General features: G+C 38.9%; 3 protein-coding genes across 9 annotated transcripts; all 3 read left to right on the top strand.

Moving 5' to 3' along the window:
• The first annotated feature begins 323 nt into the window (after window positions 1-323).
• On the top strand, window positions 324-6,533 carry LOC111789127 (putative cyclin-A3-1). 7 transcript variants are annotated; one of them, XM_023669778.1, is made up of 14 exons: window positions 324-429; window positions 602-834; window positions 940-1,037; window positions 1,142-1,203; window positions 1,312-1,499; window positions 2,693-3,074; window positions 3,532-3,764; window positions 3,879-3,954; window positions 4,064-4,140; window positions 4,242-4,275; window positions 4,354-4,503; window positions 4,587-4,721; window positions 4,867-5,878; window positions 5,968-6,533. In XM_023669778.1, the coding sequence occupies exons 6-13, from the start codon at window positions 2,727-2,729 to the stop codon at window positions 4,936-4,938; spliced, it is 1,125 nt and encodes a 374-aa protein (XP_023525546.1). In that variant the 5' UTR covers window positions 324-429; window positions 602-834; window positions 940-1,037; window positions 1,142-1,203; window positions 1,312-1,499; window positions 2,693-2,726; the 3' UTR covers window positions 4,939-5,878; window positions 5,968-6,533. The 7 variants fall into 7 exon arrangements, with proteins under 7 accessions (XP_023525546.1, XP_023525547.1, XP_023525550.1 ...); XM_023669779.1 differs by having other exon boundaries at window positions 326-429; window positions 672-834; XM_023669782.1 differs by lacking the exon at window positions 324-429 and having other exon boundaries at window positions 545-834; window positions 4,867-5,713.
• Window positions 6,534-9,004: 2,471 nt separating this feature from the next.
• On the top strand, window positions 9,005-11,740 carry LOC111787702 (cytochrome P450 81E8-like). The gene is made up of 2 exons (XM_023667731.1): window positions 9,005-9,939; window positions 10,857-11,740. The coding sequence occupies exons 1-2, from the start codon at window positions 9,022-9,024 to the stop codon at window positions 11,472-11,474; spliced, it is 1,536 nt and encodes a 511-aa protein (XP_023523499.1). The 5' UTR covers window positions 9,005-9,021; the 3' UTR covers window positions 11,475-11,740.
• A 3,792-nt stretch (window positions 11,741-15,532) lies between these two features.
• On the top strand, window positions 15,533-16,776 carry LOC111785446 (F-box protein GID2-like). Its single transcript, XM_023665839.1, has one exon. The coding sequence runs from the start codon at window positions 15,945-15,947 to the stop codon at window positions 16,509-16,511; it is 567 nt and encodes a 188-aa protein (XP_023521607.1). The 5' UTR covers window positions 15,533-15,944; the 3' UTR covers window positions 16,512-16,776.
• The last annotated feature ends 2,970 nt before the right edge of the window (window positions 16,777-19,746 follow it).

The following is a 19,746-nucleotide window of genomic DNA, read 5'->3' as shown; positions in this document are numbered from 1 at the left end:
TAATCATTACCCATGGCATTGATTTTCCGATCCGTGTTGTAACAATCCAAGCCCCTCGAGATCCCATACGAGATTATAACAGGTGTGAAAACTTTTTCTATTAAACGCGTTCTAAAATTTTGAAGAAAAACGTAAAAGAAAAAACCCTTGTGCAGTGTGGTTGGACGTTTATAAATGGTATCAGAGTGGTGTGCCAGGAGCTCAAAAGAAAAAATCTAAAGAGAACACGAATAGGGCCAATCATAGAGAATTATGGAAAATCTTATAATAATCTATATAAGTCATCTAAAAACAAGAAAAAATGAACTGATCAAGAACATCATATGTTGGCTGTGTCGCTGATATTGTTCTCATCATTTTCTGGTACATCGAATTAAGCGTTGTTCTCATTATGGCTATCCACAAGTTGAGGCAAGAACACACGTCCAGGTTCTAATTTTGTTTTTCTCAAATTTAATGATATGGTACTTTCAAAGAAATAAATAACAACAATTATGACAACAATCATATATTATGAACTTGAGTTATCATCTATTATTTTGCGTGTTATGCATATTATAAGTTTTTGAAGATATTTTATTTTATGGAAGAATAATTGTAGATGTCGACTTATTGGGTGGTTATTAATTAAATAATAATCACTTTAATGGGTTCATGTGAAGCGGCAACAGTTGCAATGATCATCGCAATAAGCTACACATGAAATCCACTTTCGGCGGTGAGAAATGAGATCGTGAAGCGTACCTCTATTTACTGTTGATCACGACGACAGAATATTCAGCATTAAATTCCCGGCAGCGAATATCAGTTTCGGGATCTAAGAAAACAGTATAGGTAACGTGTAAAGCAACAAGCGTACTTGGATATATTATCTGTTCAATCTGGAGATAAATTTGGAGGCTATTTTGATTTCGGTTTGTTATGGACGATTCAATTTAGGGCATTCTGAAGTCGATTTGTCGGAGATCACGACGCTCTGCCAGGCGGAAAATGTGGATGAAATCCTCGTTGAGGAAATCAAAGTGCTCGCTCGTAAGGTTAGTGCTGCCGCTTTTGATTGATTGATTGATTGTTGTATCGATTCTGCTGCTATTTGGTTATCTGCGGCTTAATTTTACAGTTCGAATGATAAATTTTGCAGGAATTGCTCCATTAGCACTGCGGCAGTGCATTTACTCTGAAGCGCGGGCGGACATTTCTCGCGTATGTAACCCTAATCTTCAACTTAATCCTCATTTCCGTTTTCAGCGTTTCAAAATTTCAATCGGTGAAAGATTGGGAGACGAACGGCGTGGTTCTGTGATTCAACAGGTTTACTCTTCCCTGCTTCCTCCGGAAAGCTCCGAACATTTAAGAGCGACGCTTGTCTCCGAACGAACACCGACTGGCTCTGCTTTGAATATTTAGGAGCGACGCCTCGCCCGAATTTATCTCCACAGGCAATCCGCTCGCAGATTGAGGCCGTTCGGAGTTTTTTTGGTCGAAAATCGTGTTATCGGGTACGTGAATTCATTTCGGAATCCATAATGGATGGCTTCTGTTAATTTGATTCTTTCGTCCTTCCCTTAGATCGGGTGAGTCGCGACGTGAGGATGGCACCGCCAGCGTCGTCTTCTTCCAATCTTCTTCCCGAAGAAAATACACAATCACTGAAAATTTCATCCACATTTTCCCATGGAGAGACCGATCCCTAGAAACATCCTCGATTGTTCCCGACGGTGATAACCGCAGTTCAGGAATCCGGCGAACCATCTGCGTTGCCGGGTAAAAATCGATTACAACTTTATATTACTAAAATTCAAGCCAAAATAGAACAAATTCGAGCGATTCTTGGGCACACTTGAGTGAGCCAGAGATTTGCCTGTTGTCTCGTTAGGCTAAAGCTTTGGGGAAGCAAAGCAAGGTGTGGTGGCCGGTGGGGACATGGAAACCCCCAAAAGCCGCACCCTTTTAGCTTTGTAGTAACATTAGTGATTGGTGAAAGAGGGTATTGGTGGGTGTCCCATTCATATCTGACTTCCTCCTCCTCATAAAACGCGTTGAATTTTGAATCCCCCAAAGTACATTACAATTTCATTAAATATGGACTCACTTTCTTTAAAGTTTATATGCTGTTTCTGGTCTGCATGGTCAAGATTGCTCTCATCTTCTTCACACTTTTTACTTTTTTTTGCATTTTGTTATAACAACAACCCTTAATTGTCCTGATTCGACATTGGGTGTTCTAACCTTTTTAATTCAAATTTGGGTGCTTTGTAATTCATTAATTAACTAATTAGGTAATTAGAAGTATTTTAATTTGAGAAATTGGGGAATTAATTAAGATTTGGGGTACATACATTGGGTAGAGGCGGGGGCGGGAGAATTGTTCCGAAAAGAACAAAACGGTGGCGTATGAGCCCAAAACCCGGGAAGAACGAAAATGGGGAAAGTCTGAAAATTTTAAAAATAGAGCCATAAAATCTGAAGTGAAAGGTTGGTCGGAATGGAAGAGCGCGCGACCTTAATGTTTCTGCGGATTCACTTAATTTGGTTTTCATGTTTTGAAAATCAAAACTGGCGCTTCTCATTTTCCCCAAAATCTATTCCCAATTTCTTTCTTGGTGTACATATTCTACCCGCGCCACCGCCAATTCCTCACCTAAACCAACACCAACATACCCACTTCTCCTTCTCACTTTGTCTTTTCCAGCCCCCTTTTTCAGATCCCAGGTCGACTCTTAACTATGGCGGATAAGGAGAATATATTTCGACTCACTCGGGGTTCTAAGAAGAGGTCCGCCGAGGCTGCTACCCCCCACGATCGCTCTGCTAACAAGAGGAGAGTCGTTCTCGGAGAGCTTCCTATTTTACAGAATGCTACTTCTTCTTCCGTCGATCGGACTTCCAGGTCCAGACCCAGCAGGCAGAGACGGAGACTCAAATCGAGGGATACAGCGGAGACAAGTGCGGCCGCTCAAATTAATACGCTTCCGGATGCTGATGTCAAGCTATCGGATGAGGGCAATTCCGAAGACCCGCAAATGTGCACGGTTTTCGCCTCGGATATTTATGAGTACCTTCGCGCCATGGAGGTTCGAGTTTTTCTCCCCCCCCACTAATTAATACTCCACTTTGATTAATGGGATTTGTACAACTTATTTCTATTTAATCCTTGATTACTGGCTTTGCTATTGATTCGTATATTCACGGTCCTCCAGTTTAATCGCTCCTACATTAAAATTAGACTTTCTCATGAGGATTTGTCTAGGAATGGAATATATTGCTCCAATTTTCACATACCCTTTAGCTCTGATGCAAGAAGATTAGTTGCCCGCTTTGTGTGGGGGTGAGGGGAGGGCATCCATTTCGTTTTTGGTCGATTTATGATATATCATCCTGTCTTCAAATCTTAGTTTTAATCTGATTTTTGTATTTCAATGGTATCACAATAGTGTCCTGACATCTTAGATTAATACGGAAGTGTGTGTGTGCTGGGGGTTTCTAATTTCCTGGATCTCTGCGTATGCTGATTCTTATTTGAACATTCAGACTGATCCACGAAGAAGACCTTTACCAGATTACATCGGGAGGGTACAAAAGGATATAAGTGCCAATATGAGGGGGATTCTGGTGGATTGGTTGGTTGAAGTTGCAAAAGAATACAAGCTTGTTTCAGACACTCTTTACCTCTCTATTTCATATGTTGACAGATACTTATCTCTAAACGCAATCAGCAGGCAAAAACTTCAATTGCTGGGGGTTTCTGCCATGCTCATTGCCTCGTAAGCCTGCTTAATACCCCCACTGATCTTTTGCCCTCTGGCTCATTCTTGGTTCACATAAAATCCCCCAATTAACTCAACTCTGTTTCTTTTCGTATGTTTGTGTGTACTTAGAAAGTATGAAGAAATCAGTCCTCCGCATGTTGAAGAATTTGTTTATATAACAGACAATACCTACAATAGAGAAGAGGTAATTTGCTACTCATCTATCGTTTAATCTTCTGTCAATTTTCTGGAAGGTTTCATCATAATCAAATGTGGTTGGATCATAGCATTCTGTATTTATTTTGATTCTGAAGGTGGTTGAGATGGAGGCAGATATATTGAAATCACTGGAATTTGAACTTGGGAGTCCCACAATAAAGACATTTTTAAGGCAAGTGCAGTGGTCTGTCTACCTTTTACTGCTAGTAATTATGCAAAATGTGCAGAAGCTGCATGGTTTGGTAACTTACGCAACATTATTCTGATGTGCAGGAGATTCACAATGATTGCTCAAGAGACTTACGAAGTAGCTTCCTAATCCTCTGTTAATTGTAAGGATGCCTAACATGAATTTCAGTTACTTATTTCTTATTGGTTTTTGCAGTTTAATACTTTGCAATTTGAATTCTTGGGCTACTATCTTGCTGAGTTAAGTCTACTAGACTACAACTGTGTCAAATTCTTACCATCTCTCATTGCTGCATCTGTTATATTTCTAGCACGATTTATGATCCAACCAAAGAAGCATCCTTGGGTAAGATTTCTAAAACATTGGATTATGCATCATCTTGTTTTTGGTAGGGATTGGGCATGTGTAACATATTTTATGTCATGTAGACCTCCAGGTTGGAGCATTTTACTGGATACAAGCCAGCTGATATGAAAGATTGCGTTCTACTTGTACATGATTTATACCTTAGTAGAAGAGGAGGCGCTTTGGCAGCTATAAGGGAGAAATACAAACAACATAAGGTATTTTCTTGGTTAAATGCCCACTTTTATGCTGGATAGAAAGGTTCCTATTATATGATGAATTTAGAAAACTTTAGCTTCTGTGAGTTCTTGGAATTAAGCACTGCCGTTAATTTTTATTTCATACATTCCTGTCTTATTGCAGTACAAATTTGTGTCTATCATGCCTTCACCTCCAGAGATTCCTATTCCATATTTTGAAGATGTTAGAATATGACTGTACAAGATGACAAATAGTAGTTAGGAGCTTAGTATATGGGAGCGAATAGAAATTTATATTAGATAGGAATCTGAATTCCAGAGGCATGGTTCAATTTCAATCTGTACAAGCTCTATAGGGCATTAGTTGAGAGTCGAGTGTCTACTCGGAATGGAACACATTTTTGTGCATTGGAAGGCAAGCCAAAGCATGAAGCCAAAGCTTGCATTTTTCTCACAACACTACTGCATTTTCTTCCCTTGTAAAGATTTCTTTTGAAAGAACAGATAACCCAACGTTATTAGATTTTAGGGTGTGTTTAGTACTGTACAAAATTCAGCAAATGCACATCATGCATTGGGCCGGAAGCCCATTTGAAGCATAGAGTTTCTGAAATTTTCTTTTTCGAAGTTCGAGTTGGCAATGTACATAAACCACATGTCTAATAATTGCAAGAACTAAAAAGGGTGCCTTGAAAAGCATCAAATGTAGCACATTGTCGTGCATGCATTGTTAAAAGTTTTCTGAAGGGGCAAATGGTCTCTAACGTCGACAAGGATTGCTCGAAGAGGGAAAAGGCAGAAGCGAGAGAAGAGAAGAGCCAGGATGGATATGCTGCTACAAATGCTTTATTTACGTAGAGGCTTAAAATGAAAATGACCCTCTGCTTCAGAGGTTGAAGGGACTGAAAGCTAGAAAGAAAAGCAGCACGATGGAAGAAAGAATATTAAAAAGGCTTCTGCTGAAAAGGAAAAGTGGCCTCGTCTCGTCTGCTGTGTTGCTGGTCTTGCAGGTTGTCTACTCGATTGCATTTAAGCTTACACTTTTCTTCTTTATCCTTCGATACTGCCCTGCCCTGCCATGCCATACAAAGCCATATGACTTTTCCTTCGTTCGAACACTTTTCTTTCCCTCTGACCTTTCCCTCCAACTAAGCTGAGAAGACCATTTTTAAGAAGTAAGCAGCTGGGTTTTGTCCTCTGAAACTCCTCTGCTGCCCCTTCCTTCTCTCTTGCTAACCACTCTATTTCAATATGCCATTTCCAGTGTCCATGGAAGTTCGGCTGCTTCTGTTAATGGCGATTTTCACTCTTCTGGTCTCCGGAGAAAGCAAAGGGACAATGGGGGTCGTCGTCATCCATCAACATCCACCGTCAAAAATGCAGGAGAAGCACCGGAAGCAGCTGCCGTCGCCGCCATGGAGACACTCATTCAGTGCGCTCTTTGCCAGCAAGAGGAAGGTCCCAAACACTTCGGATCCTCTCCATAATCGTTGAAGCGCTCTGGGAATGGAGACTACGTCCGATTGTCGTATGAAATATGGTCAAAATGATGGTGTTGACTCTAATTGGGAGGCGTGACCACGTGGACTTCTGGTTTGCTTGCCTTCCTTCAGCTTTTTCCTGGGTACAACCTTTATGGGGAAATGCGTCCTCCTTTGTTTCCTTTTCCAAATAATTTTTGTAAGATTCAATTAAATATATATATATTATATGCTCTTCAACAGATGTGTTCTCTATTTCTCAAGTTCTCCAAAATCCGCGTTGTGTATGCCCAAAATGATTCTTATTCAGTCTTATGGGTTATTAATGTAGCATTTGTATAGTTGTATATCTATCATTCTTTTGAAGTCATGCCATTTTTGGCTTGTGGGGGCTACGCAGATTTTGTTTGGTAGATTTCCATCAATGGGGAGTGCCTATTTTTTTCCTTTCTTTCTTTGGTCATATTGATCCCTTTTCCCACTTATGTTGCTTCAATTTTATGTTGTTTTAAACATAAATTATATGCAAAAGGAAACACAATAATAACTAAAAACTAAGAAGGCATGGAGTTAGATAAACTACCCATTGTGTTGGAACCACTACCAATTTACCATCTTCAAGTCATAGTCTAGCATTTATAGGACCAAACATTCTTTATAAGGAGGACAATATTTGTTAGTGGTACGCTTGGGTCGTTATAAATGGTATTAGAGCCAGTACCGGGCGATGTGTTAACAAGGACGTTCAACCTCGAAGGGAGGTAGATTGGGAGGTCTCACATCGATCGGAGAAGAGAACAAGTGCCAGCGAGGACGTGTATATTCCTAAAGGAGGTACGTTGGTGGTGAATGGTTGGGCCATCCCATCCATGGATTCTTGACCATGAGGAAATAGATATGTGAATGGAAATGGCCCGACATTGCCGAAGCCCAGCCCTTTGAAGGCAATGCGCAAGCCTCGCATTCTAGGATTCCTTTACACCCTCGACAACTTATCTGTTGTGTTTTAATGTAAGGGCCAAAAATAAAAACATACAGTTACCTATAATCCCATAACTTGGTTTAACGCAGTTTTTTGTAGGTTGGATACGTAAACCCCATAACTTGCTTAATGTGTTCATGGATTAGAACAGACTAAGAGGACTAATGACCCAAAAACGCCAACTTTGATGAAAAAAGACACATGCTATGAATTTTAAAAGATACACACAAGTGGATGAATTACTCCAAATGTAAAGGTCCCATTAAAATAAAACATACAATTCCACCCACTCTTCCTACTTTTTAGTCTTTAATCTAATCAAACTTGCTATACTTATAAATAAAATGTTCCTTTTTTTTTTCTTTTTTTAAAGAAAATGTTATAATTATAAAGTGTTTACAAAAAAAAAAGAAAAAAAATAATAAATAAATAAATATATATATATATATATGGAGAATTTATATTTAGTTTCCAACGTTTAGCCAACAAAAGTCATATCTAATAAGAGGAAAATACGGTTGAAAATCCACCAGACACGTGGGCCAATCACAGTACGCCACGTTTCATCATTAGTCTTTCTTTTATCTATTCTTTCGAAACCATAAAAATTAAATTCTTTCTAAATATTTTTTCATTTTATTTTGAAATGTTTAATTTTAATATTAAATTGAAAACAATAGTTTTATTATAATAAAAAAAAAGAAAAGAAAAAGCACTGCGAACAGTGTCCCCCATTTAGCAACCTTATCTTCAACAGATTCTTTCACTTTTTTTTTCTTTAAAAAAAAAAAAAAAAAAAAACACATTATTCAATTTTAATTATATTTCCTAACTTAATTTAATTCCGAATCAAAAAATCTAAACACATGAGATTCACGAAACATTTTTTTATAAGAGTGTGAAAACTTTCTCCTAACAAAAATGTTTTAAAATTATAAGACGAGTATTACACTAATCTTCCAAATATAAAATTATAGGAGAAAATTGATTAGTTAAAGACGTCATGCTAGTGAATTTCTCTATTTATGTTTCTTTTTTCGTTAAAAGACAGCGCACTAGAGTTGCTATAATTACACACCCATTCGAATCATGCAGTCATTGAAAACTTTTAAGCCATATGGGCCTCAACTCTCACATATTCGCACGTGCCAAATTAGATCTCCCTTCTTCTTCTTTTTTTTTTTTTTTTTTTTTTTTTTTTTTTTTTTTTTTTTTTTTTTTTTTTTTTTNAAATAAAAAAAAAGCAAGATTTATTTATCACTTAATTTTTTTAAGGGTAAATTATTAAAAAAAAAAATATTCTTGAATTTTTAAATCTTTTATGAAAAATGGATTACGAGATAGTAATTAACCAATCAAATTATTTTTTAAAAAAATATCAAAGAGATAGGTTCCTCTTTTTATATTTTTGGCGTATTAGTCCCGACAATGTCTGGAGGCAATAATTATATAGCCACTATAGGGATGGGTCTTCCAAATTCAACTTCAGATTATTACTTTATTTTTTAACTATTATCATCCCCAAAAAATATAATATTATTATTTTCATATTAATTTGTGAAAATAATGTCATATGATTTATTATTTATTGCTTTTAAACTTTATTCTAAAAATATGACATTATCCCTTTTGAGAAAAAACACGTGACCTAATTAAATAATTACATTCCGAGATTAAAAATATAATTTTTTTAAAACTAATTTAAGTAATGAATATATATCTATTAGTACGAACTTTATGCTTAAAGTGGAGAATATGGCATCATTGAGAAATGTGGGGTTGGTACCATGACTCCGGTCTATAAAAGCCATGCAATGGGTACGGTATCCATCGCACCACCCGAACTTTGAACATAATGCATTCAAGGATGGAAGAGACATTGTTGTTCTCTAATTTTGAGGTCCCATTGTTGGTCCTCATTTTAGCTCTACTTCTGATTTTGAAATTCAGAAAAGCGGACCACAAAAATCTCCCACCCGGCCCGCCTTCCCTTCCAGTGATCGGCCACCTCCATCTTCTAAAAGAGCCATTCCACCAAATGCTGCAAGATCTCTCGCACAAGTACGGTCCAATCCTGTCGCTGTCACTCGGTTTCCGCCCCGTGGTGGTTGTTTCCTCCCCCGCCGCCGCCCAGGAGTGCTTTTCCAAAAACGACATCATATTTGCCAGCCGTCCTCGTATGATTTCCGGGAAGATTCTCAATTATGACTACACTGCCGTTGGTGCTACTGCTTACGGACAGCACTGGCGCATCATGCGCCGCATAGCTACCACTGAGCTACTCTCCACGTACCGTCTCAACGCATTAATTAACATCCGACAACAGGAGGTTAAATTATGGCTCAAAAGTTTATACCGAATTTCGGGCAAAAATAACGTCCGAGTGGAGATAAGGTCCAAATTGACGGAGCTGTCTTTCAATATTGCGTTGATGTTGATGGTTGGGAAGCGTTACTTTGGAGATGAAGCAGTGGATGATAGTGAGGAGGCGAGGGAGTTGAAGAACACAATGAAGCAAGTTCCTCTACTGAGCGGAGCATCGTATCCAGCTGATTTCTTGTCGGTTTTGAAATTGGTGGATTATCAAGGATTCAGGAAGAGGTTGGCTAAAGTGAGGGTGGATGGCGATGCTTTTGCTCAAAGCTTGATTGATGAACGTCGGAACAAGAAAGCGGATGACAATGAACGAAAGACCATGATTGATAGTCTCCTGTCCATGCAACAAATGGAACCTGAATACTACAAGGACGATATCATCAAGGGCCAATTCTTGGTAAGCAAAATTATAAATCTCCACGTAAATCTACCATGATTATGTTGTTTAGATTGTTGGGAGCGTAGTCCTACATCTATTAATCAACGGGTTGATAATGAGTTTATAGGTAAGTAATACATCTCCCGCGTATGAGATCTTTTGGAAAAAACCAAAATCAAAGTTCTAAGAGCTATTGTAAGCAAATAGTGTTCTCTCTGTGTTTCTCTCTCTAGGTTTCCCCGCCCTTATACGAAATGCTTCGTTTTCCTCTAACTGATGTAGGGTCTTACAATCCACCCTCTTCAGGGCTCAGTGTCCTTGCTGGCACACTACTCGGTGTCTAGCTTTGATACCGTTTGTAACAGTTCAAATCCATAGCTAGCATATATGAGTTTTCCCTTCTGGGCTTCCCCACAAGGTTTTAAAACGAGTCTACTAGGGAGAGGTTTCCATATTATTAAGAATATTTCGTTCCCCTCTCCAACTAACGTGGGATCACACCGTGATTCTTAACATGATATCAAAATTATGTCCTTAACTTAGGTATGTCAATAGTATTCTCAAATGTCGAACAAAGAAATTGTGAGCCTTGAAAGTGTAGTAAAAAATGACTCTCAAGTGTCGACCAAAGTGTGTACTTTGTTCTAGGGTTCCAGAGAAGGGAGTCAAGCCTCGAGTAAGAGGAGAGTGTTCGAGGGCTCCATAGGCCTCGTGATATACTTTGTTCGAGAGGAGTATTGTTGGGAGAAGAGTCCCACGTCCGCTAATTAAGGGGTTGATAATGGACTTACAAGTAAAGAATATATCTTCATTGTTACGATGTTTTTTGAGAAGTTAAAAGTAAAATCACGAGACATGATACTTAAAAGTAGACAATATTATACCATTGCGTAGTTTCGGAATTTCTAACTTATGTAAATAAATGAATGGTGTAGACTCTTCTGGCGGCTGGAACTGACACAACAGCGGGAACACTAGAGTGGGCGTTGTCGCTACTCCTCAACCATCCGACCGCGATGAAGAAGGCGTGGACTGAGATAAACGAGCATGTTGGGGACGAACGGTTGGTAGAGGAGATGGATCTTAACCAGCTACACTATCTTCAAGGCATAATCAACGAGACCTATCGCCTATTTCCAGCGCTTCCTATATTGGTTCCACGAGAATCATCCGAGGACTGCACAATTGGAGGGTTTGACGTTCCGAAAGGAACCATGTTAGTGGTGAATGCATGGGCCATCCATCGAGACCCAAAAGTGTGGGAAGATCCCAATAGCTTCCGACCAGAGAGGTTCAAAGAGGGCGAGAGTGTGGAAGTAAGTAAATTGTTGCCATTTGGGATGGGGAGAAGGGCGTGTCCAGGGGCTGGCCTTGCGCACAGAGTGGTGGGGTTGGCGCTGGCCACTCTGATTCAGTGCTTTGAGTGGGAGAGACTCGACAGCAAGGAAGTAGACTTGACTCCTGGAATTGGACTCACCATGCCCAAAGCCAGCCCTTTGGTAGCTATGTTCAAACCTCGTACTCCCATCATTCATTTACTATCACAGCTTTGATTTTTATTTCTAATAACCATTATGTGTGTTGGTGTTCTTGTTTTTAATCTCGCAAGGGTCAAAATTATAATCTCTTCCGACCATTCGGAGAGATGTCTGATTGTGTGCTTAAAATTGGGTATTATGTTGTATCTAAGTTTGCTAATATGCTGTGTGTTCGCATGTATCCTAGTACGAATGTGGAAAATGAATGTAAAATTCTGTAATATTTTGGAAATAAAAGTAATTTTCGTGCCAATGGAAAAAAAAGGTACATCTTATTAGAATAAGTGATCTTGGATCGTTATCTTTATCCGTTGTTATCGTTAACGTTATCTTGAAAAAGAAGGTACGCTTTCATTTCCTTTAAATCTTTATCAGTCATCTTATCTTCAGTATCGTTATCTCTTGGATGTGATCTTGGTTCGTATGGGCAAATCTAAAGCTTGGGACCTATTCTTGCCTAATCTAAGGCATGTTGACCCATGACCGCATGCCCGTTACATGTCAAACTCATTACTTTGTATCACTTTACTGCTTTCTTTTATCGTTTTTATGATGTATAGCTTCTTTTTTGTATTTAGGAAGTGTATGATGTTTCGGCATAATCATGCCTATCCTTGGTAGACCTGAAATGGCTCAAGCTGCATTCTAGGAGGATGTGACTGGTCGGGCGATTCTTCCTACCCTTAATTATATGCTATTTAAGCGGTAATGTTTCTTTTAATTTTTCTTTCAACCTTGCTTTCAAACTCTTTCTTGAAAATCTCAAATGAGGCTAGAGACTTGAGCATATGTCGTTAGGCGGTATGCGACACTATTTTGAGTTGACAAACTCACTCGGTGATAAGAGTGAGCATCGAGTGAGAGGCTCATAGTGAAACTCTGTTATTGAAATAAATGAAGCATTGGGTGATAAGAAAAGCAGAAAAAAAGTAGAGCCCAACTTCATAATGAAACTATGTTATTGGAATAAATGAAGACACAAATTCTCCCTCCATAACACTGATACATAAAGTTGCAATTTTTGTGCAGAATTATACACAAAACAATGAAGAAGAAACACTGAAGACAATGGTCAATGTCCGGGACCTTTTTTACTAGGCCCAGACGACAGCACGAAGCTCAAGCTGCTAAATGCACTGCGACTACTGCCACTTAATGAATCAAGTGTAGCCATGTAAGCTACCATTCCAATTGGCTCCACCACTGCTTCATCTGCAACTCCTTTCAGAACCCTTCCTTCAACACTTACAAATTGGGTCGAAACCACCATTAACAGAACACCCACAACGAAACAGAGACGTCTGCCTGATGCTGTGCCCCTCAATTCCATTGCCATACCTAAGTTTGTGAGTATGAGTAGGAGAATTTGGGATATATATATATATATATTTAAGGGGAGGGCTTGCTTAAGACGGTGATTCAAACCCAAGAACGTGTGATTATTTGACTCTGCTGCCTCCTTCCAATATTTCAACTTCTCAAAAGATTGGTATAGTGTGTCGATTTGGGGAACAATGGGTTCTTCTACGCCTAAAGCTTCTCTTTTTTTCATTGTTCTCTTACTTTATTTGGCTTGGCATGGACAAAATTTCACGTGCAAGCTGACGGCAACCCAAGTTTTGACTTTTGTATACGAATCCGTGTGGATTCGTTAGATGTATGTTTTTTTCTACAAGAAAGAAAATTGAAAAACATCTTTGCTTTAACATTTTTCTATTCAAAGGCACTCTTTGACTCTTGTTCTATACACACCCAGTTGTTTGTTTCGACATATTTTGATTATAGTCAAATCCAACACATGCCACGTTGTTTGCCGACAGCATACTTTCGGGGTAATGTCTTGAGCCTTGATTTAAATGCAAAAGCTGGGTTGAATGAGAAGGAGGTGCATATGTGAAAGCAATCAAAACAATTTTCAACGTTTGAACTTTGAACATGCTGTGTACAAAAGCTGCACGGCTTCCTCTGTCACTCCCCAACAGGCATTAATCAACGTAAGCCGTTGGACCCATTTCGTATTTGGTAGAATCGTCGGCCGCCGCCGCCGCAGCCGGTGGTTGCCACGGTGGCCACCAAATTTCAGTTCACACAATACAGCAGAAATGTGGATTAAAATGGACGCCAGCTGATTCTTTGTGTTGGTTTGGTGTCGGAAAAGCATCGGATTGCTTGGAACTTTTGAAACTTTGTTTGGTGGGTTTGGAGAATAAAGCAAAAAAGAATATTTGTGTTGTTTAATATAATTATGAAAAATGTTTTGTTTCAATTACTATAAATTTAAAACATGTTTGCTATGGAGATGTTTTACACTCGCATAAGAAATGTTTCATTTCCCTCTCTAACTAACGTGGGATCTCACAAAACACCCTTCTTTAGGAGCCCAACGTCCTCGTTGGCATTTGCACACTGCTAGATATCTATCTCTCATACCATTCGTAACATCTCAAGCCTACTATTAGTAGATATTGTCATTTTTAGACTTTTCGTTACGATTTTAAAACGTGTCTCTTAAATAGAAGTTTCTACACCCTTATAAAAAGAAATGATTCATTTCCACACCCTTATGAGACCCCACATCGATTGGAGAAGGGAATGAAACATTATGAAAACTTTTTTCTTGTAGACGCGTTTAAAAGTCTTGAGAGGAAGCTCTTGGAGGAAAAGTAAAAAAATGACAATATTTGCTAGCAACTATGGATTTTTACTATGATTCTATTGGTTCGAGACTTACAATTTACAATTTGGTTATTGGATATTAAGAATATTGTGAAAGCCCAATAAATAATTAAAGGAAAATTGTTAAGTGGAGGCCCATTCACTTAAACTCGATTAATAACATAGTTTGAAAAGAAGATTAGCCAAATATTCCGTTAAACAAAGTAATCAAAATAAATTAGAGAAAAAGAGGATATTAATTAATTAATTAATTTATTTATTTTGTGTAAAAAAGGGGGAAAAAAAAAGGTGAAATAGAGAAAGTATTGTGTGATAATGACAAAAACATCGTTTTCGGGAACGATTCTCGAAAATATTGCTTGGAATCTTTGTGGCAAAGAAACAAAAAAATAAAAAATAAAAAAATAAAAACTGTAATATAGAGCAATGCTAAACTTACCTTACCCCCAACCCCCAACAACCTTTCCTTTGATTTTCTTTCCTTTTTTGTTTTTAATTTCATTTAATTTTGTTTTTTGTTTTAATTATTTTTATTAAATGACCAACCAACCAACCAAACCCTCTTGTAGTTTTCTTGCAAAGTCAAATCCAAATAAACCGTTAAACCCATCCAATTCTTTTTACTTTATTTTCTCAACAGTTTCACTTTTTATTTATTTTTTTTTTTTCATTTCATCTCTTTAATTTAATTTAGATTTTCGTTACAAAATTTTAAATATTAATATTAAGACAACATTGTATTTGATTAATTTAATATGAAATTAAACCGATAAATTATTATTATTAACATTGTTTTAAAAAATAAATATTAAAATTAAAATTCAGTTGAAAGATACTTAATGAATGGTTTTATTGAACTTTGCCCGTTAATATGCCAAAGCGTGAAGGCAACGAAAAACGCACTAAGTTTGTTCTCAATCGAGCCAAGGTGTCTATCGTTGCAATAGGATCTTATTGCCATATATGGATGGCCATTAAGTTGCCGATAAATATTTACTAGGACGCAACATTACTCTATCTTAACTTAAAGAATTAAGTTGAAAGATGCTTAATGAATGGCTTTATTGAACTTTGCCCGTTAACGTGAGGAAGTTGAGGGGCGTGAAGACAAGAAAAAAAACCTACTAAGCTTGTTCTCGTCCAAAACACGGTGTCCATCGTCACAATAGGATCTTATATGGGAATTAAGCAGCCAATAGACGACAAATAACTTTATAAATATGGTTGGTATGCAACACTATTCTATCTTAGACGGATACCATTTAGTCCATAATCAGTTGTTTGTAATTGTGTATAAATTGTAAGGTATTGATGGGCATAGTTGGTTGCAGGTGTATGGAAAGAGGGGCAAAGAAATGGGGGAGGAGGAAGAAGCGGCAGAGGGGGTTGGGGCGTGAAGTGTCCGTGAAAACAGACAGGGAGGAAATGAAAATTGTGACACAGGGCGATACGACACAGTTGGTGAATATGGAGAAAAAGGCATTCAATTCTCATCTTGTCGTCTTCGTAAACCTTCAAAAATTATGCTTTAATAGGTCTTAACCACTCTTCCCCCCCCAACTATCCTTATTTCCTCATCTCCCCCAATTCCCTCTTCTCTCTCCTTTTTTTTTTTTCTTTTTAATCTTCAATTCCAATCCCTCCCTGTTTTTCCTTCCATTTCCATCGTTCTATTAGCTTTTCTGCTCAGATTTAAGGCTGACCCACAATGGTTTTTCCCAAATCTCTGTTCTAGGGTGTTTCAATTTCACGATTTCTTTTGATTACGGATTAGAAATCTGATTTTTCCGATTTCTGTGATATTTGGAGATGAAGCGACTTGTTCCTGATGGCGATGGGGAGCGGAAGATGGGGAAAAAACTCAGGGTGGACTCTGTGGATTGTGAAGGAGGTGGAGGAGGAGGAGGAGGAGGAGGAGGAGGCGCCTCCGACAGAACTGGGTTTGTCAATTTGGATGATAATTTGCTGTTTGAGGTTTTGAAGCATGTGGATGCGACGACTCTGGCTATGGCGGCGTGTGTCAGCAAGCAATGGCACAAAACGGCGGAAGATGAGCGGCTTTGGGAGCTGATCTGTACCAGACACTGGGCCAACACCGGCTGCGGCAACCAACAACTCCGATCTGTAGTTCTAGCCCTCGGTGGCTTCCGTCGCCTCCACTCGCTCTTCATCTGGCCTCTTACCAAGCCCCAAGCCCCCTCCACATCTGCCTCAGCTTCCTCATCATCGTCGTCGTCGTCGCCTTGGTCTACGTTTCCGGCGATGATTGGGTCGAAGCCACCGACCCGTTGGGGGAAGGATGAGGTCCATCTCTCGCTCTCACTTCTCTCAATTCGGTACTACGAGAAGATGAATTTCAGCAACAGAGACGAATGAATGGTCTGGCCTGGCCTGGAAAATTCACTCCATTTAACCATTTTCCTCGAGAATTAGGCGATGATTGAAGTTTTCCCTTTCAATGTGTTTTGGATTTGATCTGGGTTTTTCTTTATCTTTTCTTATTGTTCTTCCTGGGTTAATTAGATCTGTATCCGGGTCCGGTGTGTACTTCATAAATTCCTAACTTGTGTATCTGATTATATAGTTATCATATATATATATGAATGGAGAAGCAAAAGATTAAGTGGGTTTTGTGTTGAAATTGATGGCCAATAAATGGAAATGGAATGGAATAGGTGAAAGAAAGAGAAGATAAGAGGGATGGAAGAAAATGCCCCATTCGCTCGCAGACAAATAGCATAAGACAAAGAGGCGAGTTGGGTTTTGGAAACCATACAATACTCAGCCTCTCACAAAAAGCCAAACGCAGACCCAGAACCAGCCACAAGGTGTGTGTTCATTTCTCATACTTGTTTCAAAATGAATGAAAGAAAGAAAGAAAGTGCCAAATGAGTAATCTAAAAAGGTACCATTTTTAATTAAATTTATGTAAATGCCACTAATGGAAGAGTGATCCCAAAGACTGTTTTCATGATCTCAAGATTTGACAGTTCATAAAACAAAATCTCAAAAGCTGAGATTATGTTTTTTCTTTCGAATCTTAAGACAAAAAGAAAAAAAAAAGAAGAGTTAAGGAATAAGAAAAATATAGAGAATATGAAGTTCTGTTTGGATAGAGAATTTGAGGGAGTGATGCAGCATTGGGGATTGAGTGGACATGATTGGGCTCTTGAGTGTCAGGCCCATCTTACCGGAGGCCGATGGGAAGCCCACGGATTTGGGGTTTCTCCTTTTCTGCCCGATGCCTCATCCATCAGTCATTCCCAAGACGACGATGAGGAACATGGAGCACAGAAGGTCCTCCCTCGCATTTCATAGGTTTGTCTCTTTTCTCTGTTTTCTTTGATCCCTTCTTATACAGTTCATTTCGTTGTTCCTCGTTCTTTATGTGTTTTCTTGCCAAATATACTTGTGGCTTTTGGTTTGTTGGTTCTATTTGAAGTAGATTAGAGGAGTTTTATATATTCAGTAGAGATCAACGTGAATGCAGATGAGCAAACGATTGTGCATAATTGTTGATTTTAAATCTTTAGAACTTGAAAAATGTTGATGGCCTTTAGATCGTCCATGAATCATTCCAGAAGCTGGTATAAGATCACTGGTTGTTCTGATTGAAAGGGATAGGTCAGAAAGTGTTTTACAATGGTCCACAAACTTCCGGCCACTAGAGTCTTTTATCCTATGATTGTTAGCAGTAAACAACCCCCTTTTCCATCCTTAATGCTGAAGATATAATGAAGAAATATCTTGAATACAGGCTGAGGAAGGATGGAACGTTTTGTTGTTGCACCATGTTCTTCATCTTCTTTAACGTTGCTCTATGAGAACAGGGAAGACGAATTGGTTGGAGGAATAGTGAAGGGTCTGATTTGATGCTTCTATACCAAAGTGAGTATCATCAAATGGAGGGATTGGTCATCAGTGATGTCTCCCATTCTTCCATATATGGTCCTGAGTGTCGAGTGTCATGGTCGTACATTTAAAATTGTGCGGTTGTCATGATTTTGACACGCTCATGATAAGCCTTAAGGGGAATTCAAACACCATTCACATTTTTTGCCGGTCTTTGTAGTTTCATCGGCCTTAACCGAGGTTCTCTTTTGCCAAACAAACAACTCGTACGGAATTCAAATTTGTTCGACTACACAAGCCCCCCGTGCGTGCATGCTCACTCGTCTGCGTCTTTAAGCCTCTACACTAGGCTAGGTTATTTAGCTCGACCTTACCTTTACTCTAGATCAAGGTCTCTCATGTACAACATTGCATCTCAATCATCATCTTGATTCCCAACTTCACGGTCCATGCATTTTGATGTCATCCCATGTCTCAGGACAACTTAACCATCTTGGCTTTCTCGGACATGTCTATCTAAACCAACCCATGTGTCGCTCATCTCATTCGGATATGAACCCTCTCGTGTCCATATCATGTTATTTACGAACTCTGTATTGAATAACCGGTGCATATACCAACTTTTCGACACATGGCTAGGCCACAATGTTGGCACACTCGTGTCGTCTGACACTGTCTTTGAGAGACTCGTTTTAAAGGAACTTGTGCAAGATGTTCGCCCACACGTCACACATGTATGTGCTATGAGTAGCTCACTTAGGCCACATTACGCAAAGGTGGTATAGACCCCTCCTCCTATCGTACATTTTGAGGCATTTCTAATATTTCTGGAGTAGACATGATTTTGGCGGGCAAACATACTTAACTCCAGAACCGATTGTCGAAACTCATATCGAAACTCTACTTCTCAGGTTATAGCTTGAGGCCCTACCCAGGCCTCTTCGAGCTTGTCTTCGACACTTGTGTCACCCCATTCTCTCCAACATTGCTTATGTCTTAGCTTGATTTGAATGCACTCTTCTTGTATGTTGGATGATGCACCGTTCCTTCGGTCGCATCACGATACTTGTCTGTCTCAATCATTGTGTGGTCAGATGGACGTGATCTTATTGGTTTACATGTAGGTCACAATCTACACTATGTAAATAACACGATTGTGACACTTAACACCATGATGTCATTGTTCTTATTTGCATTCATCACATGATATTTGTGGTCAATGGTGAAGTTAAAAGTAGGGTACAGCCTTTTGAACATTGTATACCGCGTTTTCATAATTGCGGTTAGGTTGCCTGAGTAGTTGTCTCAAGCCAATATCGAAGAGGAGAGTTAAATGGAACTGCAACAGAAGTTGGTTGACTTACTCGAACATCTATTCCTCTTATTCTTCTTTTGAGACATTATTTCATGAGTTTCCGTGTTGAAAATTTCAACGACACACAACCCTGTTTTTGATGTGTTTTTAAGGAACAACCAGACTCCATTTTTCTTGTCCTCGTACCATGTGCCTCAGAATATGGAAACAAGCACCAACAATACCGATGACTAAAACACACTCAATTTAGCTATTGAGTTTTATGCAAAACGCTGTGTCGTCTCAATCCCTATCTGATTAAATTCCAGCAGTTTTTGATCGTTTTCTCAGGTCCGTTTGTTTGAATTTATCTCTAATCTTTGAGTTCGTACAGCTCCCTTTTGCTTTAAAAATTTAGTATGTACATTACAGAAACCGACATGAGAGCTCGTGCCTTCATTTGAT

The sequence above is a fragment of the Cucurbita pepo genome, chromosome LG02 (genome assembly GCF_002806865.2).
Source record: "Cucurbita pepo subsp. pepo cultivar mu-cu-16 chromosome LG02, ASM280686v2, whole genome shotgun sequence".
In the NCBI taxonomy this organism is placed as follows: domain Eukaryota; kingdom Viridiplantae; phylum Streptophyta; class Magnoliopsida; order Cucurbitales; family Cucurbitaceae; genus Cucurbita; species Cucurbita pepo.
Note: the sequence above shows the minus strand (reverse complement) of the source record. Positions and strands in the feature narration are given on the sequence as shown.

Excerpts from the sequence above, each read along its gene's own strand:
- LOC111789127 (XM_023669778.1), top strand. The coding sequence starts at position 2,727 with ATGGCGGATAAGGAGAATATATTTCGACTCACTCGGGGTTCTAAGAAG. Across the intron at positions 3,955-4,063 it reads ATACCTACAATAGAGAAGAG|GTGGTTGAGATGGAGGCAGA; the intron begins GTAATTTGCTAC and ends TTGATTCTGAAG. Across the intron at positions 4,276-4,353 it reads TTGCTCAAGAGACTTACGAA|TTTAATACTTTGCAATTTGA; the intron begins GTAGCTTCCTAA and ends TGGTTTTTGCAG.
- LOC111787702 (XM_023667731.1), top strand. The coding sequence starts at position 9,022 with ATGCATTCAAGGATGGAAGAGACATTGTTGTTCTCTAATTTTGAGGTC. Across the intron at positions 9,940-10,856 it reads TCATCAAGGGCCAATTCTTG|ACTCTTCTGGCGGCTGGAAC; the intron begins GTAAGCAAAATT and ends TGAATGGTGTAG.
- LOC111785446 (XM_023665839.1), top strand. The coding sequence starts at position 15,945 with ATGAAGCGACTTGTTCCTGATGGCGATGGGGAGCGGAAGATGGGGAAA.